Genomic DNA, 19,786 nt, shown 5'->3' with positions numbered 1-19,786 from the left:
AATGACCACTGCGGCTTTCCCATTTACTGACATTCTAGATGGGGTGTCCAAACTTTTTCAATATCTACCCTCATAATACTACGATAAATAATGATTTCTTTCTCTTTTGTCACTTAATATTTTAACTTTATTCTTGTTGAATTATTTCTGAGTTCACCATTTTTATGGATGTTTCTCTTTTTTAGTTTTCTCCTTAAATTATATTTTCATAATAAAAAAAGAACTGCGGGCCGCACTTTGGACACCTTTGAGTGATCCCGAAGTCATCATTAAAAATCCAAACATCATTAAAAATCCAAGTAAGTACTGTAAGCCACTTTAAAAAGTACCAGTATATATTTAAGAAATGACCATATTGCAGTAAACCTCCAACCTGCCCCTAAAACGACCCCACCCGAGCCATAACATCTAAAATAATCCTAACCCAAGTTGGGGACCCTAATCCTAGCCCTGGTATAACCTGAGCACAAACCCTAATCCTAACCCAAAACCCAAAATTTATCCGACCTCAAAATTGACCCTTTTTCTTCTCCATGACCCCACCCCCACCCCAGCATAGTGACAAAGAAAATAGCCGTTGTCGTCTAGTGGTGGGAGGCGGCAGTGGGGGAGGGGGTGTCTGTTGTTTTGTCTTTGCAGGTGGTCTTAACAGTTTTTAAGAGTTCTTAAGCGGATTGAAGGAGACCAGGTTATCTGCAAGGCTGACTGGACTTGCTGGTAAAGCCTTGGATGCCACACACACACACACATGCACACACACACACACTATTACACAATCAGAACAAATAATGCAACTATTTTTTGGAAAGTTCTCGTGTTTGTTTCACTTTGGTTTTTGTTGTTGAAACGCGGCCCCTTGAGTAGCTCACGTTGCACAAATTGCAGTTTTAAAGAAAAACTTGTAAGAAAAACTCAGGCTAACTCAAGCTAACAGGAAACACAAGTAACAAAATAAGAGCGGCAAACAGGAAACACAACAAACCCAAAACCAAGAGTCCAAACTGACACATGAAGAGTGACAGATGGTATTGTTAGTTCTTAAATAGGACAGCCTGCGAGAGAAACACACAATGCAGTGGCGCCTTGGTTAGCCTCCGCCCTGGTTAGCGTTGTTTTGGATTAAGATTAAAAAAAAATGACGGCACAAATTTACCTTGTTTAGCATACAATACGGGGGCCGTCTTGTTGTGTTATTAATACACTGTATAAGTCCAACTGTGTATTTTTTGAAAATCACAAAACGTTCGTCTTTGCTAGCATCCTGGCTAACAAAAGCTATGAATAGCTAGGAATCGGCGGTTGACTCAAAAATGTTACCACAAAACATATTTTTATGATTTTATATGCATAAAACTCTTCGAAATGCACATAAATGACATATAAAAGGGGGAATGGACATTTAAGGTTACTTCATCAAAGACGTGTTGCCAAAGACACAATGCAACATCAGTATCAAAAACGTGTTTTGTGTTAAAATGTTTGGCTTAATGGATAAATTGGGTTCATAGAATTTCTTATAGGAAAATCAGATTTGGTTAAAGTCTGTTTCGGTTATAGTTGGACCTTTTGGAAGTAATGAATGATGCTAACAGAGGTTCCACTGTACTATGAATACAATCAACCAGAGCCACGGAGAGAACATTCTGAAATACCATGGCTGTGTGTGCTCTTAAAAGGTCAATGACTTGCACTTTAATTTATTGGGGGGGGGGGAAGAGGAAACAACGTGGAGTCCCTCTGTCAGCAAAGATTTCATGCTAGGAGGCCACAAAAAGACGCCACGTGGTCCAAATTTGACGTGAAGGACTCGTGAGCAACCTCGTGAATTACGCCACGCCCCCTCAGGTTGACAGCAGGTCAATCAAGGCTAGCACTCGATTGCGGAAGTCCTAAAGTGTTAAAATATACTATATAATACACTAGTGTTAGTAGTTAATACTGATGTTAGTAGTTAATACAACGTATATTGTTGCCATTTGCTAACATTTCTAACTCTTTGGGCCACAAACACATGTTTACGTCTCAACGGACAGGCATGCATCACTCATACTACATTTCCCACAATGCTTAGTAAGAACTGGAACGCTGTTACCTCCTGTCTCCTGCTCCTTCGTCCGCAGTAAAGTAACTCGTTAGGGTCGATTTGGCCCATTTGATTCAACTTATAAGTTGTAGTTTTATGGCACACACACGTGGTGAACAATCGTGATTCGAAGCAAATTTTATCAGTATTTATTTGTTACGTCCTGTGGCGAGGCCGCGTGCGTATGATTAGCTTGCATAGCTAGTTGCTACTATATTAATTCGTCTTGTGACGTTCACGAACGAACGGTTCTTTTGAACGGCTCATTAGCATGAAGGATGGGAAGCATCACGCCATGTGGTGCACGGTGACTTAAAACTTAATTGAATGAGCCAGTTTTTTGAACGGCTCACTAAGATCCGGCTCCCCTCAAAGAGCCATAATTCCCATCTCAATATTAGTAGTACATTGGTTTTATAATATAGAATTATATACCACTGATTATGGCAGCCTGTTTGGGTTAAAAAGTGGCTCAATGTTTGCAATTGTTCACAAAGGGGCGTTTTCCTCATGATAGTGATCTCTGTTCAAGGAAAAGTGGTATTATTGGCAAGAAGTGACCAAGAAGGTTTTCCAATTTGACCACAACCCCTAGGGGGCCGATAAAATGCATCACCATTTTGTTCACGTTACTGTATACAAATTTATCTTTAAAAATGACAAGAGCAGAGTGGTTTGCACTTGGCAATGTTTATTTTCTTGCAAATACACTAGAAATGTTTACAAAAGCACTGTAGAAACGGGTGTGCCGTGTAAATTATCAAAACTAAACAGGAGTATTACTTTGAAATCATTTTGCACCTAACATGACAAGGGGAGATTGTCATTCTCAGCAGCAAAACAAAACCAGCGACATCTGAAATCTGTTAGTGACCTCACAGGGGGCGCTTTGGCCAGACGCCGCTGCTTGAAATGAAAAGTGAAAGGACCCCCCCCCCCAAAAAAAAGAACTCTAATATACATGTTTGTTTGTTTTTTTAAACAGAGGGAACATTATGGCACAACTGCTGGTCCCTGAAGGAGTAGGAGCTTCATCCATCTTGCTAGCGTTACATCAAGATAAGTCAGCCTTGCTATCAAAAACCCTCCAGCTGGACCAAAGTGGCCCACAAATACCAGTTAGCATCCTCACTAGACAAATGTCCAACCATCCACGAACACAGGGACAAGGTCCGACTGTCAGCAGCGCCAGATTCTGTCTTTTTTTCTGTTTTCTTTTTAAAAAAAAAACTGAAATGAGCTTGGAGCCAAGCAAAATATCACTAAACACTTAAAAAAAAATCACAATCCCAGGTAGGGCAAGGAACACAAATAACAGATAAATATTGTGTGGCCCCTTACAAAACATTTTTTTAATTCACAAGTCTGTATTGCTTTTAATCTTACATAATACTGAGATTTTTCCTGTGTTTGCAAATACGACAGGCTAAAACTAGCCAGTGTTCTTTCAGCCTTGATGTCAAGAAGGCACATACCACGCACGCACGCACACACACGCACACACACACACACACACAAGCAAGCATCCATGCAGCAAAATACTTTTCACGGTGGCACGTTTTTTTAAGGAATGGCTAGGCGGGTCCGGTTTGTGGCACGGAAGTGCAGAGGGAGCTAGGGTCATCTTTGGTCACGAGCCAATGGGCAAACGCGGGATCAGGCTCCACAACAGGGAGAGTGATGGCTCAGGTGTGAACAGGCGCTCGTTAAAAACAACAAAAACACGTTTCCACCAAGAAGGTTGGGTTCAGTTTGGTAACCGCAAAGGTTCGGGTGCCTGATGCTATGGTACGATTCGCTCCACATCATTGTCAAACCCTAACGACGGACACATTAGGAATAGAAAATGGTCATTTAACGATATCTTGGTTTGCGGCGAGATTACTTTTCGTACAGAATCAACAATCTGACATGAACCACGGCCAACTGTACGGGACTGCTTGGTGGAAACGAGACATAAAACACTAGTTTCCACCGGGTGCTTCGGTTCTGTTGAGTTAAGTACGCATTTTCTGGCGCTATATTAAACAAATCTGTTGGGGCGAGTTGTTCTTTTTTGCCAACTTTTCTGGATAAAAAGTGATTTTTTTTAACATATCAGGAAATGTCATAAGACAAATTTGCAGCATTTGTGTCCCTTGTTTACAGACGATTTGATCAGAATGAACCAATCCGACGCCACCAACTGCTTGGTGGATATACAGTACAAAGTGGATGTTTGGTTCAGTTTTTTGATGTTTCTAGCCATCCCACTTCTGACACCAACTGTGGCGGGATGGCTAGTCAGAGAACGAGTGCTCACCGTTGGGGTGGAGCTAAACAATCTGTTGTCTATTAACTGGTCGACAGAATTGTCCCTCCTGTGTAACAACTGTATCACAGAAGCAAAAAAGAGCCATTAAAAATATTGTGGATTACAATGTATAGAGGAATCTGTGCTATTTTTTGTCATGCGTTTACAGATAATGTGACCAATTCCACCCATACCGTGCTTGCGTTGCCAGGTGAAGCTTGACATTATCATTCGGTGACAATTTAAGGATGGCACGTCTGTGGTACGAAGCAAATGTTATTTAACCTGAACAGAACCGCTACTGGTGGAAACGTGGCTTGGGGTTCAAGACTTGGAACAGTGAATGTGTGCAAAAAAGGCCCTTAGTGAACTCATCTGATCACCACGGTGTCGGTTGTTGACCCAAAACTGACTTGTGGCACTATTCTTTTTTTCTTTTCTTTCAGCTCATTGAGGAAAATCCCAGCGACACCAAAAGAAAAAAAGGTGGTGTAGTTTCCATCAAATGGCAACGTTAGGTCATTCCAACAGACGACCCATCCACAGGCAATGGCCACAATAGCAGCAACAACAAACACACAAAAATATCAAAAAGAAGACACTGAGGGGGTGAAATGTTTTCAAACGCGTGGACCACAACTTGAAATGAGGACAACAAATACACGGCACATTTTCCAGGCAAAAAGTATGGAGGGGGATTTTTTTTTCTTTTTTTACGAAAGTGATGACGTAAGACAAAAAGTGATTCAAGTGCTGCATTTGCGCAAAAAACCCCATCAAAAAACCCCAACGCGTGCACAGTAACGTCGGGTTGTCTTGTTTTTGGGATGCTCACGGCACTTGGCAGCATCTTTGACTCACCCAAGGTAGAAAAAGAAGAAGACCTGGTAGCTTGGACTGAGGACCGCTTTTTGTCCGATATTGTGCTTAAGTAACAGTGTTGACGTGCGACAAGCGACGTTAGTGTTTAAGAGAGGTATCACCACCACCACCACAACCATCATCATAATCATAATCATCATCATCATGGTAAGGCAGAAAGCAGGTCTCCCCTTCTAAGTTCTCTTGGGTGTTTTTTTGTCCTGTGTAAAAAGGTGCATGGAGCTACAGGTGGAAACCACAACAACAACAAAATGGATTTCACAGCTAGCTAAGCCAAAGACTCTGAAATGTGTCCAGTGTTGGGGGGGAGGGAAAGGATCTGAAGGAACACACACACACTTTCACAACCAGCTAATGTGTGTGTGTGTGTGTGCAGGGGAGGGGGGGGTTTGAAAAGGCAAACCAACCTTAAATAAGTTTGGCTCAATCATGTTAGAAAAGATATGCCAGGTGGTTTCTTCTCGACAAAATAATGCATCCGTGTGGAATGGGGACACCTATGCTACCTTTTAGAGGAGGGGTGGGGGGGGGGCTTGTCCTGGTCGAGTCCTTCATATTTGGAGTCAACCAAGAGAGGAAAAGCGGTGGTGGGGGTGCAATAGACAATCCTAAGAGGGCTCAGGGAGAAGAGCACCATCTTTTGTTGTTGATCAATTTACATCCCCATCCCCTTGAAATAGTGGAAAAAAAAGCCCACTGCGGACACCCCCCCACCCCCCACTGTGCACTGCTCCCTCAAGCCCCCCCGTCCTGAGCTCCAGGCTTGTTGGCGAGCATCCTGTATCAACACTTCTGGGCCTCCACTGGAGACATGGCGATGTAAGAGCCGTTCCTCATGGGCTGGCTGGCCGGCGCGTCCGGCGACTCATCGGTTTTGTCGCTGACCTGCGTGTAGGCTGTTTCGTCTTTGGCCGTCTGCATCAACGAGTCCGGAGGGGGGGAAAAAAACGTGTTAGCACAAATATGACGGCAAGGGAGAGGAGACATGCGGTGAAAGATCACACACGGATGTTGAAAATGACTTTTTGGAATATTTAAACTTAATGCCGTATTTCCTTTCCTTTTCCTAGTACACTACTCTAATATTCCACACTTAAAATTTAACCTTATATGTTACCTTTAAAATCAGCGCACATTTACAAGTTTTATTGAAATCTTTGCTTCTTTCCCAAAGCCATCACTGCAATGAACAATAATAAATGAACAATATTGCACTATTAAAACACACGTGTACACACGTTATGTACAATAAGCTGCAAAATTTGCAATACGGGACTTATGTGAAATACATTTATTCATTCAAGTGAAATTCAGGTACAATATGTGCAATACTACCTTTTGTTTACTGCAATTCTACATTTTGTTTACTGTGTAGGTAATTGTTTTTTGATGTACATTATATGTACATATATATATTTACATTTATTCTGAACATCACCTGCCACTTTTTACATTCATATTCTTATGCCGTATTTTATTTGTATTTTTTTTCTTAATTTTTAATTTTTACTTTCTACAAAATGCACCCTGGAGTGGCACTCAAATTTTGTTGTATGCAATAAAATGGCAATTGTGATTGTGATTCTGATAAATAACACCAGGGTGTTAAAAGTCTTGAGTGTGAGTACACTGCTAAAAAATGAAATTACAACATTACTTGTGTTGTTAAATGACGTTAAAATACAAGAAATAATATGACACATTTCATATGACACGGAACAAAAATCTCCCTGGAGACTTTCGGAAATAAGTTGGACACCCCTGGTGGGAGCCTCTGATAGTGGCAGCCACTATTTGAGGAACTAAGGTAAATGTAGATCACTACAACGTACCAGTAACGCATTTAGCCAAAATGAAAGAAGAATTAAGAGCCAAATATAAACCACGCAGTACTTGAGGTCTAACAAACGGAATAGAAAACAGGAGAACAGCAAACAAGGTGGCAAAAATGAATGAAGACTTACAGCAAAAGAATGAAAAGCCTCATGAAAATCAATACGTTTAACTTCATTCTAAAACAGAAAAGGAAAAAAAGGGGGGGGGGTTACAGAAAATTGAACAACAGGGTTAATACAATGCTTCACATGGCAAATAAGCATCTTTCAACATTTTTCCACAATGCTAAGCTAACACATGTCGTCCTAGCATTTGGAGAAATGTTTCCTTTGCAGAAATTTAGACAACATATCGTGTGTGTGTGGAGCTATAGGGTTAGCTTAGCATGCTTAGCTTCCAAACAAGGACAAAAGACGAGCTATGTGGTCAAAACACTATGCTAGGCTAATAGCATGCACATGCTGTATGTGTTCTCTAAAAAAACAAACCAAAACTATCCCTTATATGAGAAAGTTCTTGAAAGGAGGCCATTTTTGTCTTGCTGGGAATTAGGTAAGTGGAGTGAGTAACTAAAACTACTTAGCTTTTGTGTAAACGGCCACAAAACAAAGCCTGGTACTATGGCGAGCCAGTATGGCATGAATAGTAAATACACCGTTCCACCCCGACCTACAGATAAAGCTTTTTGTTATTGTTGACGTACCTACAATTGGAACCTTGGTTAGCATCCCCCGTTTTTTGGTTAAAGTCCAATTTTGCATTCTACGGTTAGCGTTTCTTAATACACTGCGTGAGTCTGTGTTCTTTGTTAATTTAATAATCACTTTTTAATATTTTTTTTGTCAAAATGCTGGCACTTGCAACTTTCTTTCCATGTGGGACCTTGCGGAGCAAATTAGTGACGCTAACCAAGGTTCCACTGGGGTCCAGAGTTCACGATGCTTCATTAGTATGCTAATTAAACTCTACTAAATCTCAGTAAGTATCGCCAAGAGGCTTGCACAACTTCAAGTGTGTTGTGATGATATCTTACTAACAAAAATACAATTGACAAAAGGATGCAACAGCCGTTGGAAAATGCTCAGCAAATCTCCCCATAAACACACACAGAAAACGGCTCATGCTGGTTTTGCTGGGCAGGATAGAGTCCATGCAGGGTGTTAGCTTTCATGCAGTAAAACCTTTGTTTCATATCTCTACCATATTACTATTATTATTATTATTAGCATCATCATTGTCGCTGCTACATATAAGCCCCAGGTTAGCAGCCAGAGACCTACCTTCTTCTGGCGGTTTCGGCAGAAGAGGACGACCAGCACGAGTAGCAGGATGATGCCCAAGCCCACGATGAGCAAGGGGAAGTTGGACACCAGGGTGACAATTAAGAGCAGCGTTCTCATCTGAGCCGCTGAGTCGTCGTCCACCGTGGCCGTCTGTGCGACGGAGAGACGCGTTATTGCACCTCATGCGCTCGGGCTCGCAAGGACACGTTACATGACACTACATCGGCGGCCATTTTTCCTCACCTCGTTCACATACATGATGGGGAAAATGGTCTCATTGATCATCTTGGTTTCACTGTGACACGGCAAGAGACGGGGTTACAGAGGATTTGGTCTTAGATGAGAAGTCAGCAGAGTCAAACTTACGGGAAGCCCACCACTCTCTTCACAATGACGTTGAGCTGAGCTCGCTTGCAGGCACGAATGGGAACGCCAGTGGTCTAGACACGGACATTCATTCGATTTAAAAAACAAAACAAAACACTTGACAACAACAATCCTTAGTCAGAATGGTCTGGGCCTTACCGGCTGCAGGTCCAGGTAGGTCTCGTGTTCTTCCTTGTTGGGATTGAGGCCTTCAATGGCGTTGATGTATTTGGGATCGGCCTGGTAGAAGTGCGGGAAGGACACCACGATGGGAGCCCCTAAAGAGGGAGGCAACAAGGAGTCAATGACCGCTCATAGCCTCAACAAGGCTTGGTAGCAGATAAAGGCCATGTTTGTGTTAAGATGAAATGGATTTACAGCTGCAGATAGTGAGAGAATGTTTTCTCGGTGATTGTGGGGTTGTCGATCAATGCATCATTTTATATTTACCCAACTCATTTTTGGACATACCATTACCTTTAAACTGTATGATGCATACTGTATTTTGTGTCTGGGGAGTGTTTCTATATTATAAGAGATAAATCTTATTCAAACATTGCGTTTCCTATTTCATTTTATTATTATACAAATAATTATTCAAAATGCTATTTCTATTCAATGTTTTAATTATTTGTAATTCTATGTTTAATAAGAATCTATTATTGTACCATTTGTTTATAAATAACATGATTAAAATTATTAGCTTGTTTTTTTAGATGTAAAAATGTAGATTAATATAGAAACATTTTTATTTCCCACCATATCATACTTTTTAAAAATTTCATATAATCTTTACATTTGCTTATATTTACACAAACACACATTTCATTATTAAAAACATTTTCATTATTATTATTATTTTTGTGTTATTTATTAATACATTTTTATTTTTTGGATATCCAAGTTACTCAAATGTGTAGGGTATGCTAAAACTGTCAGGGACATTGTTTTAGATTCAAGAGTCTTCATTGTCTATTCAGCATGTATGATGGACGTAGAAAGCATCGGAATGACGTTTTTTCCCTCCACAGTGCAATTAAATGAAAGAGAATATGTTTGTATTTAGAATTTATAATGTTTTAAGGATTTGTTTGTAATTCGGGCGTGACTGGAATTGTCCCTCCTTGAGAGAATAAATAAAGGTTGAATAATTGATTAAGTTTGCATTGATATCTGTTAACACAGATGTCAAAAAACTTGATGGTTCCTTGGAGTAGCTGAAAAATACAATACGCTGCTGCGGGTCACAGGGAGTCACAGCCGAGTCACAGTAATCTCACGAGCACGAGCGGATCATAAAAAAGGAATCAATCCTTGAAGGAATGTAAACAGTGGAGTCCATAGGTTAACGTAGTGTATCTGCCAGTTGCTTTAGGGGTCCTTATCAGAGCAATCATTCGCTACTCAGAGAGTAAAGCACTCGATTGCAACACACAGACACACACCCACACCCACACATACACACAGTTAATCATTCAATGAGTTAAAGCGGGAAAAGGAGAGCTGGCATGGCAGCATGTCACGGCAAAGTGGGTCAGGGGCCGCGCTAAAGGGGTCAGGGTGGTGGAAGGGTGGGTGGACGGACGGAGGCAGGAGAGTGGGGTGGGGGTGGTGGTTTCCTACCTTGCCGACAAACGCTGACTTTCAGCACGCCGGTGCCGAGACATTCTCCGGCTGGCACGCAGAAGCCCTCGTTAGCTGGGTTGTCCACGGGGCTCATGAGCACGTCCTCGGGGGGCGCGAAGCGGTACGCTTGGATGCCCTTCACCTCCACGTCCTTCACGTAGGCCAAATGGATGGACCTGCAAGCGCGGACAAATCATTGAGGAAGGCTCCAGGAACAGGCGTGCCCCGACTATACTAACAGGCTCCACGTGGGCCTTATCAGTTCCTGCAATAGTCCTTAAGAGTGATTCATATTCCTTCGTCTTGGACATTCTGGTTCCTGACTCGCCTCAATGATTTGACTGTAAGCAAAAACACACGTGTACCTGCAGAGATCGGCGGCGAAGATGTACAGCAACTCGTTCCTGTTTATGAGAGGGTGGAAGACGGCGCCGTCCGTGCCGTTGATCATGTTGCTCTGGTTGGAGGACCAAAACGTCATCTCCCTAGTAACACACAAACACAAAAAGACAAATAGAATGAGTGTCTTGACGTTAACACTCATTGAATCATTATCATCTAATAGATTAGCATATCTACATTGGATTGGTTGCAACAATTTAAAAAAGTACAAGTTTCTGCATTATTGGTGCTTTCTGCCACTCTGGCGCTGGAATCTAGCGGCATCCAAAGTGCAAAGTCGCATTGGATAGCCAAACAATCATTTTGCAATCATGTTCCACTTAAATCCAGGGTGCAAAGGCTTTCCCCTGTGGACCTTTTTTAAAGTTGTGTAACTGAGTAAATACCACCCCCGTGGGAGGAAGTGCTGACGAGAAGGGGTTACTCCAAGTCAAAATGTATATATTTAAAAACAAAAACCCTCTTAGCCACACGGCATGCCTTACCGGAGGCCGTTCCACGTGTCGATCTTGCCGTATTCCAAGTAGTCCTGCTCGCCGGTGTTGAACACAAACTCCCCTTCATGGGTTCCGTTTTTCTGCAAAAAGCGAGACGGTAGAGGGGGTTGAGACAAAGGCGCTGTGACAGACACATGCTCGGGAGGCAATGAATCAGAAAAGCCTTGCGTCTGTCCACTTAATGAGCATGGAGACCGGCAAAGAAACGCTGCTTTGTGTTTGCTGACATGACCGCTCGGTGCGCAATATGCCAGCGGTAGCTAACGGGGCACAAATAACACTAATAATTGGATGTTGGGGGAAGACATGCTGCATGTCTGTAGCTCTTTGGTGCCAATGTCAAATACCGTGAATTATTAGCTACAAAGAGGATGCAGTTGGAAAAAAGTTACAGTTAGAACATACAGATGTAAAACCTCATAGTTACATTACCATTCACACTGCATGGAGACTAGGGAGGCAGGTTCTCCTCTCATTCAGTGTGGAAGTGGTTAGTTTTTTTGGCCTCCGTTTGTAACACTAGAGGCTAACTATCTAGATCGCTTGCTTGCTATGCGAGCGGCAGCTGTCTGTTATGTCCCTGAAGCGATCCCGTAGGCTGCGTAATGTGATGTACACAACAAATAATAGGAGTGTAAAAGTGATTATAGTGGTGTTATTTGTTTCATGTATATATTTAGAAAGTCATAAGTAGTTTTTTTAATGCTCTACCTACAAAAATATTACATTTATTAATATTGAATCATACAGAAATTAATTCGGGCCTAGAACCAATTAACTGCAATAAACAAGGACGACTGTATTGCAAAGACAGCAGTGACAGAGCCAACTACTCAGTCAAGGTTAAAAGTGCTGATAAAGAATAATGTTATAACATGAACATACCAACATTTTGGTATTTTCACCACTCAAGACCATATATGGAATTCATTAAAAAAACACACAAGGAGGTTGTCTACAGCCACAGGTAGACATGGCAGTGTTTTGTAACCCTGAACTTATAAAAGCTCTTCACAGGTATATGATTTTGAGACCACACACCCAGGACTATAGAAGAAGGGGCAGTTAACTGGATGGGAGCATGTACAGTACACTATTGGGATGGACGCACCACCAGGAAGTGAAAATCAGGGCAAATGTGGAGGTGTTCCTCCGTCACGGCGCTGATACGACCTAAGAAGCTGGATAGCAGCCAGGTTGACATCATCCCCTCTTTCTGTGTTGATGCACCTGAGGAATAATCCGGCTTCAGAGTCGGTGTGACAGTCGTCCGGGTTTAGCATTAGCAACCTGGATGCTCAGCTGCAGAGCGTGTCAACTCCCCGACTGAGTCATCGAGATACGGTGTACATTATTGGAAGATGACAAGGCCGATTGCCTCGCCACATAGTTGCAGACGCTGCTCTGCAGATAAACAGGAAGACTTAAGGTTTTTCCATTAGCGTGTGGCCAATCTCACTTCTCCTACGTGACGCTGCCTGTTTCGCAAGATCGGAACTCTTAAAAGCTTTACTCGCAACATCCACCTTACCTTCCACATCAGCCCAAAGTACTCATCCACCTCCGGCCGAAGGGAGTGGATCTTGGCGAGGATGGGGTCCTTGAAGCCCCACAGGTACTCGTGCACGGTGCGCGTGGTGAACAGCTCCACGCCCAGACTTTTGATGTACATGGAGATGATGGTGCGAAGGAAGAAGGAGTAGGAGTTCAGCTCGTTCATCACCACCTGGGGGAGGGAGGAAGGTGACCAGGGAGGAGACGGGTTTTGGCGTATTCGTCATTTGTTTGTCTCGGCCTGACTAATATCCAAGTGTCACAATAAGAGAACAATCGCATCCAGAAAGAATGACGACGAGCAGGAATTCTCCAGTACAGCTTACCACTAACGGGATGTTGATGGTCCTGAGGATGTCCACCTCGGGGTCTCCGATGGACTTCTCCCGCACGAAGACAAAGGTTTTGGGGTTCAGAGCGTAGACCTTGGTGCCGTTCTCCAGGAAAGTGACGTTTTCCCTCGGCCGGTACTCTCTAGAGTGGAAAAGGTGGCAGGGTTTGGCGACTCCAAATTCGACGGGATGATAACACCGCAACCACGTACTGGCTGTGATGTTAAATCACCTGTAGGTGTAGGGTCCGATCTGCTGGACGGCTGCCTTGCCGCCTGCTAAGAACACTTCAGGGTTGGTCACATTGAAGAAGTAGTACTCCATGTAAACAGGCGGAGGAGGATTCTTCCACGACTCAAACATCTGGCTCTTCTCGGTCAGAGTGATTTCCTGTCAACAAGAGAAGAGTTTCTTAATAACGGGTACAGCAGGTAACTGACACTAATGCTCATCTGAGTGCACGCTGGCTGCAAGATGGAAGCTGTGCGGTGCCGACCTCAACAAGCCCGGACAAGACACGGTGTTCATGCGGGATTACAGTGGTGCATTCAAGTTCAACAATGTCCACACGAGCACAGCAGCTGCAAAAAGTTTAGTCCTGAAAACTGGACTGACAGTTCTTATGTGACTAAAGCATTAAGCTGTGGACTCATCCACACAGTCATATTGGACCCTTGTTTATCACGGTTAATTGGTTTCAGACCCGACTTTGATAAGAGTATTCTACTTTGCAGAAATTCAAGTTAAGAAATATTGTTGGAGTTAAAACATGAACAAAAACCCTGTTAATTACCTTCTGAATACTGTTTTTTTTTTTTTTTACCAATGAGAGCCCTCTAGACATGAAATAACACCCCTACAGTGAACTTTACATTTGTATTATCCAATATACAAAAACCGCCATCGTAGACATAAATAAGGTAAGATAAGACTCACATTAGCAGTGACTGTATACTTCCTGGACGCTATTGTCTCATCAATGTAGCAACGCTGACACCTAGACAGAACTGTAAAATACTACTCTACTGCCGCTGTTTGTGGTTAAGGAGGGACTCACGATGCACTTCAATCGCTTCATTTACAAAGCAGTGAACATTCACACAGGAGCTGCTGTCGGCCACTCTCTACACTGCTAACCTGCTGCTGGCACTCAGCTAACAGTCAACTCTACAGTAGCTAGCTGATTTGATGCAAAGATGCTTTTCTTGATCTTTCATAGGTGCGCCAAATGATTTATACTAAGAAGAATCGGGGTTCAAAGTGATTTTTTATTTGTTAAATGCATATCTTCTGGTGGGAGATGACACTAGAGAGTAGTGGAAGACATTAATGCAGACTCCTTAGCAAGGAGGCGCACAGTTTCACGCAATTTCTGCTGACAATCGCAACACGCCTGCCCACCACCGTTGACAGTCATCAAATTGCTAAAACCAAACAAACAATTTTTTTCCCTTACACGTTGAGGTCATTTTCAGTTGACAAACACTTCCCCTTCACGTCTCCTTTCGTGGTGTGTTTCCTCAACAAATTCACCCGAGGCACATATACATTGTCTCCTCACGCTCTCACAAGGGGCTCAATGTTATGCTTACAGCAACTTGAGGTGTGGCTGCCACTTCCTGTTAGTAATATCCAGCCTTCACTTGTTTGTTGTTGGGTTGGTTGCATCCTCTCTGCAACACGGGACATCCTGCAAACCCACCAGCGTCAACTGGTGCCTTTTCATTTGATGCCTCTCGCTCAGCTTTAAGGATGTCGCTTGACTTGGGTTACGACATGCATGGCACAATTATGAGGAACTTAGTGTGTTTAAAGCATTGCACCTCTCCCGGGTTTTGACCATCCTACAGCTTAATTAAGAGCTGAGGTGGAACCAGGGGTTATAGCGGATCAACGAAGCACATGACAGACTATGACGTCTTTCAAAATAAAGTTCCTGTTTTTTTTTTTTAACTAGAAAAGATAAAACTGTTAGACCGCCTTGTCCTTCAAACCTTGATCACTGCAAGGCTTTCATGTGTGATACGTGGACAGTATTTATCACTATAGCAAACATGCTGAGGGACAAAGTGGAGGTCAGTCCACGTCATGAAAGTTTTCTTTTCACTCATGAGGAGGAGTTTAGTCGTGGATCCTTCATCAAATAGCTTTGGGTGCAATTAAGGTGTGTTTTTTTCCAGTAGCAGTTAGACTTCCTGTCCCGCACTTTACGTACACAAAGTGGGTAAACTGTCTCTTATACGGGACGGTGTACCCAAACAATTAAATAGAGCAGTCTCAGGAGTCATGGCAAGTGTTAGTGCCAATGAGAAGCCCAAACTTTCCCATAGAGTACCCAAAACTAACCAAACCGTGATCTAAAAACCCAACCTACGTAGCGAACCGTGACACCTCTCCTGCAAGCAAGAACCTTTCAGCATTTCCTGTCACCTCTGAACGACCTATAGAGGGGGAGCAGCACCTCTCCCTGAGCTGCGGCGCTCTCGGGTCGCCATCATGCTAAAAAATCATGCCCTCGGGGTGTAAAGAAGTCAAGAAATTCCTCACATGACTTATGTGCCGTTTCCTTCCACACCCTTTGGAGAGTATGTGCGGCGTTGCCCGTTAGCTTCTCCGAAACAAAAAAAGAACTGGCAAGCCACGTCAAATGAAAACAGCAGATTAAGCTGATTTTTGGAGGGAGTTCAGCATCGCCTAATTCAAGAGGATTAGCCATTCTGTCATGTCGAGTCCCCTGCTGACCGACTCTCCTCATTTGGAGATTCTCGATGAGGAAAATTAATTTACACTAAAAGGAGGGGACCCGTTTTTTTTGCCTTCCTCTTAAGGAGACTTTTTAAAAGTCCAGATTCGTTGACAGAGAGCACCAAACAGTGAGATTCATGTCTGCAAGAGGAATTCCAACAATCCCAAAAAGGTCAAAGCAGCGGTGGGTCTGCTGGGTGGGATGGCATGTCAGCTGCCGGACCCCCCCACTGCTCCATCGCCACGATACCACCTCAAGGCTGCCTTCACACTTGTGGCTCACTACCAAAAAAGGTACCTGGAGTGCACTTTGGTAGGGCTGGTAATTTTGTGATGGACGGTAAAGAACATATGCAAGTTAATGATCGCAATTGGCCAGCTTCTGTGACATAAGTACGTGTGACATACGTAGGTTATTGTCTATATTCTGCTACTTTATCAGTGTAGATTTCATGAAAAGCTTTGAAAATTACTTTTTTAAAGAGCGCTGTTGTCACACATGCACACAGGGAAAGAACAGAGCACTTGCAGCTCATTTTCTCTTCCAAATTTGTCATTTATAGTCCCTCTGAATCAAACCAATCATGACTAGTGTGAATGCAGAAAAGACAAGCAAAGAGCGTCCATTCAGAACAAATTATCCTTAAAGAGGGCTGCACTTTTTGCCTCCACTTTTCCAGCAATGACTCTGTTTTACCAGAGTGGATGCTCACCCTCAAAAATAAAAAAAAGTCACTTTATAGCAGTGGTTCTCAACTGTGATACCCTCAGTGGCAACATGCGGAAAATGCTTAGTTGAAACTTCTCAAATATTTGTCATTTAAACATGAAATGCAGCTGTAAGATGCTGGCTCGCTCTCTGTGGAATGCTCTTCTCCAGCAGATATCCGCAACTGTGTGTCGGACACACAGACCCCACTTCATAGTCCTTCCGCTCCCGCTCAAGCACACTGGGTCATTTTATTACCCACTTTTGGATCACGACCCACCAGTTAAGAAACCCTGCTTTATATGAGTTTTAAATGGTAAGTGTTAAAAGTCCACACTCACATTAACCCATGACCTCCCTTGTGCACAAAGGTGGTCATGTCAGCCTGCTGTGGACCGGAGGTAGAACCAGAGCTAGCGTGCAAGAGGACGTAATCGCAACAACACCTCCATCAAACTATTAAAACGATCTCTAATTGCACCTCTAGAGGTTCTTGACACACCTGTGCCCTTTTGAGACCTTGTAAAATGTACAACAAGGAGACTAATAACTGTTCCTGTGGGGAAAATTAGTGAATGGGTGTAACATAAGTCCCAACCACTTGAGAAAAACTCACACTACAAAAAGAAATAAAGGTTACAATGGGTAGCATCGTTGGGGAATGTGTCAGTGGGTCACAGTGCTGCAGACTGCTGCATGACCTGCCAACGGGTCGAAGTAGTATCCCTTTAAAAAGGCACGGATGGCTCCAATTTGTCAAAGACTGGGTTTCAGATAAAACCGGTCAATAGTTGCAACAGACTACACGAAAAGAGCTAAAAAAAAGAGGCAGGCGTGCATTAGCGGTAAGCTCACCTTTTTCAAGCGGTTGTGTATGGTGGTCTGGAAGACTTGAGCCACTACCAGGGCGATCCCCACGATGAGGAGGTGGGCGCACACGATGCCGGTGGCGTAAATGGCACACGATCTCCGGGTCATGATGCAGCGTGGATGACGGTCCTTTCCCCAGAACAACAAAAAAACCCACACAAAAACGAAGAAAACGGTTGGTTTTAGCCGTGGAAGGGCGTCCCTCAATCACAGCAGAAGACGCGAAGAATAGGGGGGATGGAGGATCTGAACTTCTCCTCCGTGGGGCTCTTTTCACGGGATTATGAGAGGATGGTGGCAATTTTGGGGGGAGTGAAATGTCTTTTTGAAGTGGGTGACGAGGTGGAGCCTCCGTGTATCCTCGCGCCCCTTCCTCTGCTGGAATGAAGCCGGGTGAAGGCGGAGCGCTGCGTTTGGGTTTTGGACATTGGGCGGAGTGGAGGAAGGAAAAAAAAACTACAAGAGATGACACACCAGCATGCACACGCCTATGTGGCACACCCTGTATGCATAATTATTACTATTTTAATCTTATTGCTTGTTTCAACAACGATTTCACGATTTTTTTATTTGCGTCACTCCAAAGACCGGTGTGAAATTATTAGCATGTTAGCTTTGGCGTTTCGGGATTCTGAATGAGCGACAGTAGTCATGTGACTTTACTACGCTTGTCTAAGCACTTTAAGGGTGACATACAAACCGTTTTTCTTTTAGAAAACACAAGAATGTTTACCTTTTATAAACAAATGTTCCGCTAGCGGGCAAGTTAACTAGATAGCGTTCATTGTCTCCATAAAATAACCTACGGCGTGCGCGTGAATAATGAGCCTTTCAAATGGCAAAGAGCCGTTGACGTCACGCCCCCCGCTCCCCTCCCTTGCGTCAAGCTCGTCCTCCCATTGGCCGGGGCTCGAGCGGACCACCGTCTCGAGACCGGCCCCGCTGCGCGCTGATTGGTCTGAAGTCGGTGGGCTCCGTGTCGAATTTGATCGACTGATTTCGGGGCGGGGCTTTTATTTAAACGAGAAGCCAGGGGCGTGATTGCCGGCAGTGAGGAGAAGATGACCATTAGCTGCTGGAGTCAACCAGAAGAAGACGTTGTCGTGGTGGTGGTGTCTGTGGGAGAAAGAGTAGGAAAATGTGACGGATTTATGAGCTGCAGTTTGTCAAGTTAAAAGAGCCAGAGTGGTATTACAAGCAGACACTCCGGCATGAACAAAACCGCAAAAACAACCCAATATGGATGGTAGAATGGTGAAATGTCAACCACATTATTCATTTGTAAAAGGGTGGGGTATGAAACAAAGATCAATCTATTAAACTAGTTAATTAATCCAGCTGTCAGTATTTTTGATGGGAAATTTTTGAGTTTTGATAACCAATAAAGTTGTAGCATCATGTCTTTTTTTTAGTTTGCTGTATTTGATCTGACCACAAAAAAAAAAAACGTAAGTTTATGCTTTTTACAACAACCTATGAATAAACTCATAGAAACGGATGTGGACGCTGCAAATTTATGCTATTTTTGTAAAAAATAATCAAACATCAAATTTTAAGCTCTAAAAACTGTTTTTTGTATTGTTTTGAGCCCAGTTAAACCACTGTTATGAGGATACACAGCGGGAGTGTTCAAAATGTTTGGCCCATGGCTGTTTTAATTGGCCTGCAGCCAATTATTTTAAAATAATACAAAATTTTAAAAAATAAAATTAAACTTCCAAAAAAATGTAAAAACCAGCAGTCATTTTACAAAAATACAGTCAAAATATTAAGAGAAAAAAGTAGTAATCTAACAAGAAAAAGTCATACTTTTATGAGAAATAAAACAAAATTGAGTGCGGCACGGCGGACGAGTGGTTAGCGCGCAGACCTCACAGCTAGGAGACCAGGGTTCAATTCCACCCTCGGCCATCTCTGTGTGGAGTTTGCATGTTCTTCCCGTGCATGCATGGGTTTTCTCCGGGTACTCCGGTTTCCTCCCACATTCCAAAAACATGCTAGGTTAATTGGCCACTCCAAATTGTCCATAGGTATGAATGTGAGTGTGAATGGTTGTTTGTCTATATGTGCCCTGTGATTGGCTGGCGACCAGTCCAGGGTGTACCCCGCCTCTCGCCTGAAGACAGCTGGGATAGGCTCCAGCACGCCCGCAACCCTTGTGAGGAAAAAGCGGTAGAAAATGAATGAATGAATGAATAAAACAAAATTGACTTGGTTGGTATAATATTATTGGGAATAGAGCACAAAATATTACGGGAATTAACATTAATTTATATATATTAATATAATAATAACATAATGCAAATTT

General features: G+C 43.0%; 1 protein-coding gene across 2 annotated transcripts in view; it reads right to left on the bottom strand.

Annotated features, from left to right (window-relative positions):
* Positions 1 to 5,094: 5,094 nt before the first annotated feature.
* The window catches only part of scarb2a (scavenger receptor class B, member 2a), a 36,243-nt gene continuing 21,551 nt past the window's right edge, over positions 5,095 to 19,786 (bottom strand). The window contains exons 1-14 of one of the 2 annotated variants that reach the window (XM_058070557.2): positions 18,212 to 18,298; positions 17,464 to 17,607; positions 13,387 to 13,544; positions 13,149 to 13,296; positions 12,800 to 12,994; positions 11,257 to 11,348; positions 10,735 to 10,854; positions 10,367 to 10,545; positions 8,903 to 9,021; positions 8,744 to 8,817; positions 8,621 to 8,672; positions 8,375 to 8,527; positions 7,223 to 7,270; positions 5,095 to 6,173 (exon numbers count right to left, since the gene is read on the bottom strand). In XM_058070557.2, coding sequence (XP_057926540.2) covers positions 6,042 to 6,173; positions 7,223 to 7,270; positions 8,375 to 8,527; positions 8,621 to 8,672; positions 8,744 to 8,817; positions 8,903 to 9,021; positions 10,367 to 10,545; positions 10,735 to 10,854; positions 11,257 to 11,348; positions 12,800 to 12,994; positions 13,149 to 13,296; positions 13,387 to 13,544; positions 17,464 to 17,586 — 1,593 coding nt within the window. In that variant the 5' untranslated portion in view covers positions 17,587 to 17,607; positions 18,212 to 18,298 and the 3' untranslated portion in view covers positions 5,095 to 6,041. Of the gene's footprint in view, positions 6,174 to 7,222; positions 7,271 to 8,374; positions 8,528 to 8,620; positions 8,673 to 8,743; positions 8,818 to 8,902; positions 9,022 to 10,366; positions 10,546 to 10,734; positions 10,855 to 11,256; positions 11,349 to 12,799; positions 12,995 to 13,148; positions 13,297 to 13,386; positions 13,545 to 17,463; positions 18,595 to 19,786 lie in introns of those variants that run through there. The other variant, XM_078789529.1, reaches the window with a different exon arrangement.

The sequence above is a fragment of the Doryrhamphus excisus genome, linkage group LG3 (assembly GCF_037039965.1).
Source record: "Doryrhamphus excisus strain RoL-2023G ecotype Guam linkage group LG3, RoL_Dexc_Guam_v1.1, whole genome shotgun sequence".
NCBI classification, from domain to species: Eukaryota; Metazoa; Chordata; class Actinopteri; order Syngnathiformes; family Syngnathidae; genus Doryrhamphus; species Doryrhamphus excisus.
Note: the sequence above shows the minus strand (reverse complement) of the source record. Positions and strands in the feature narration are given on the sequence as shown.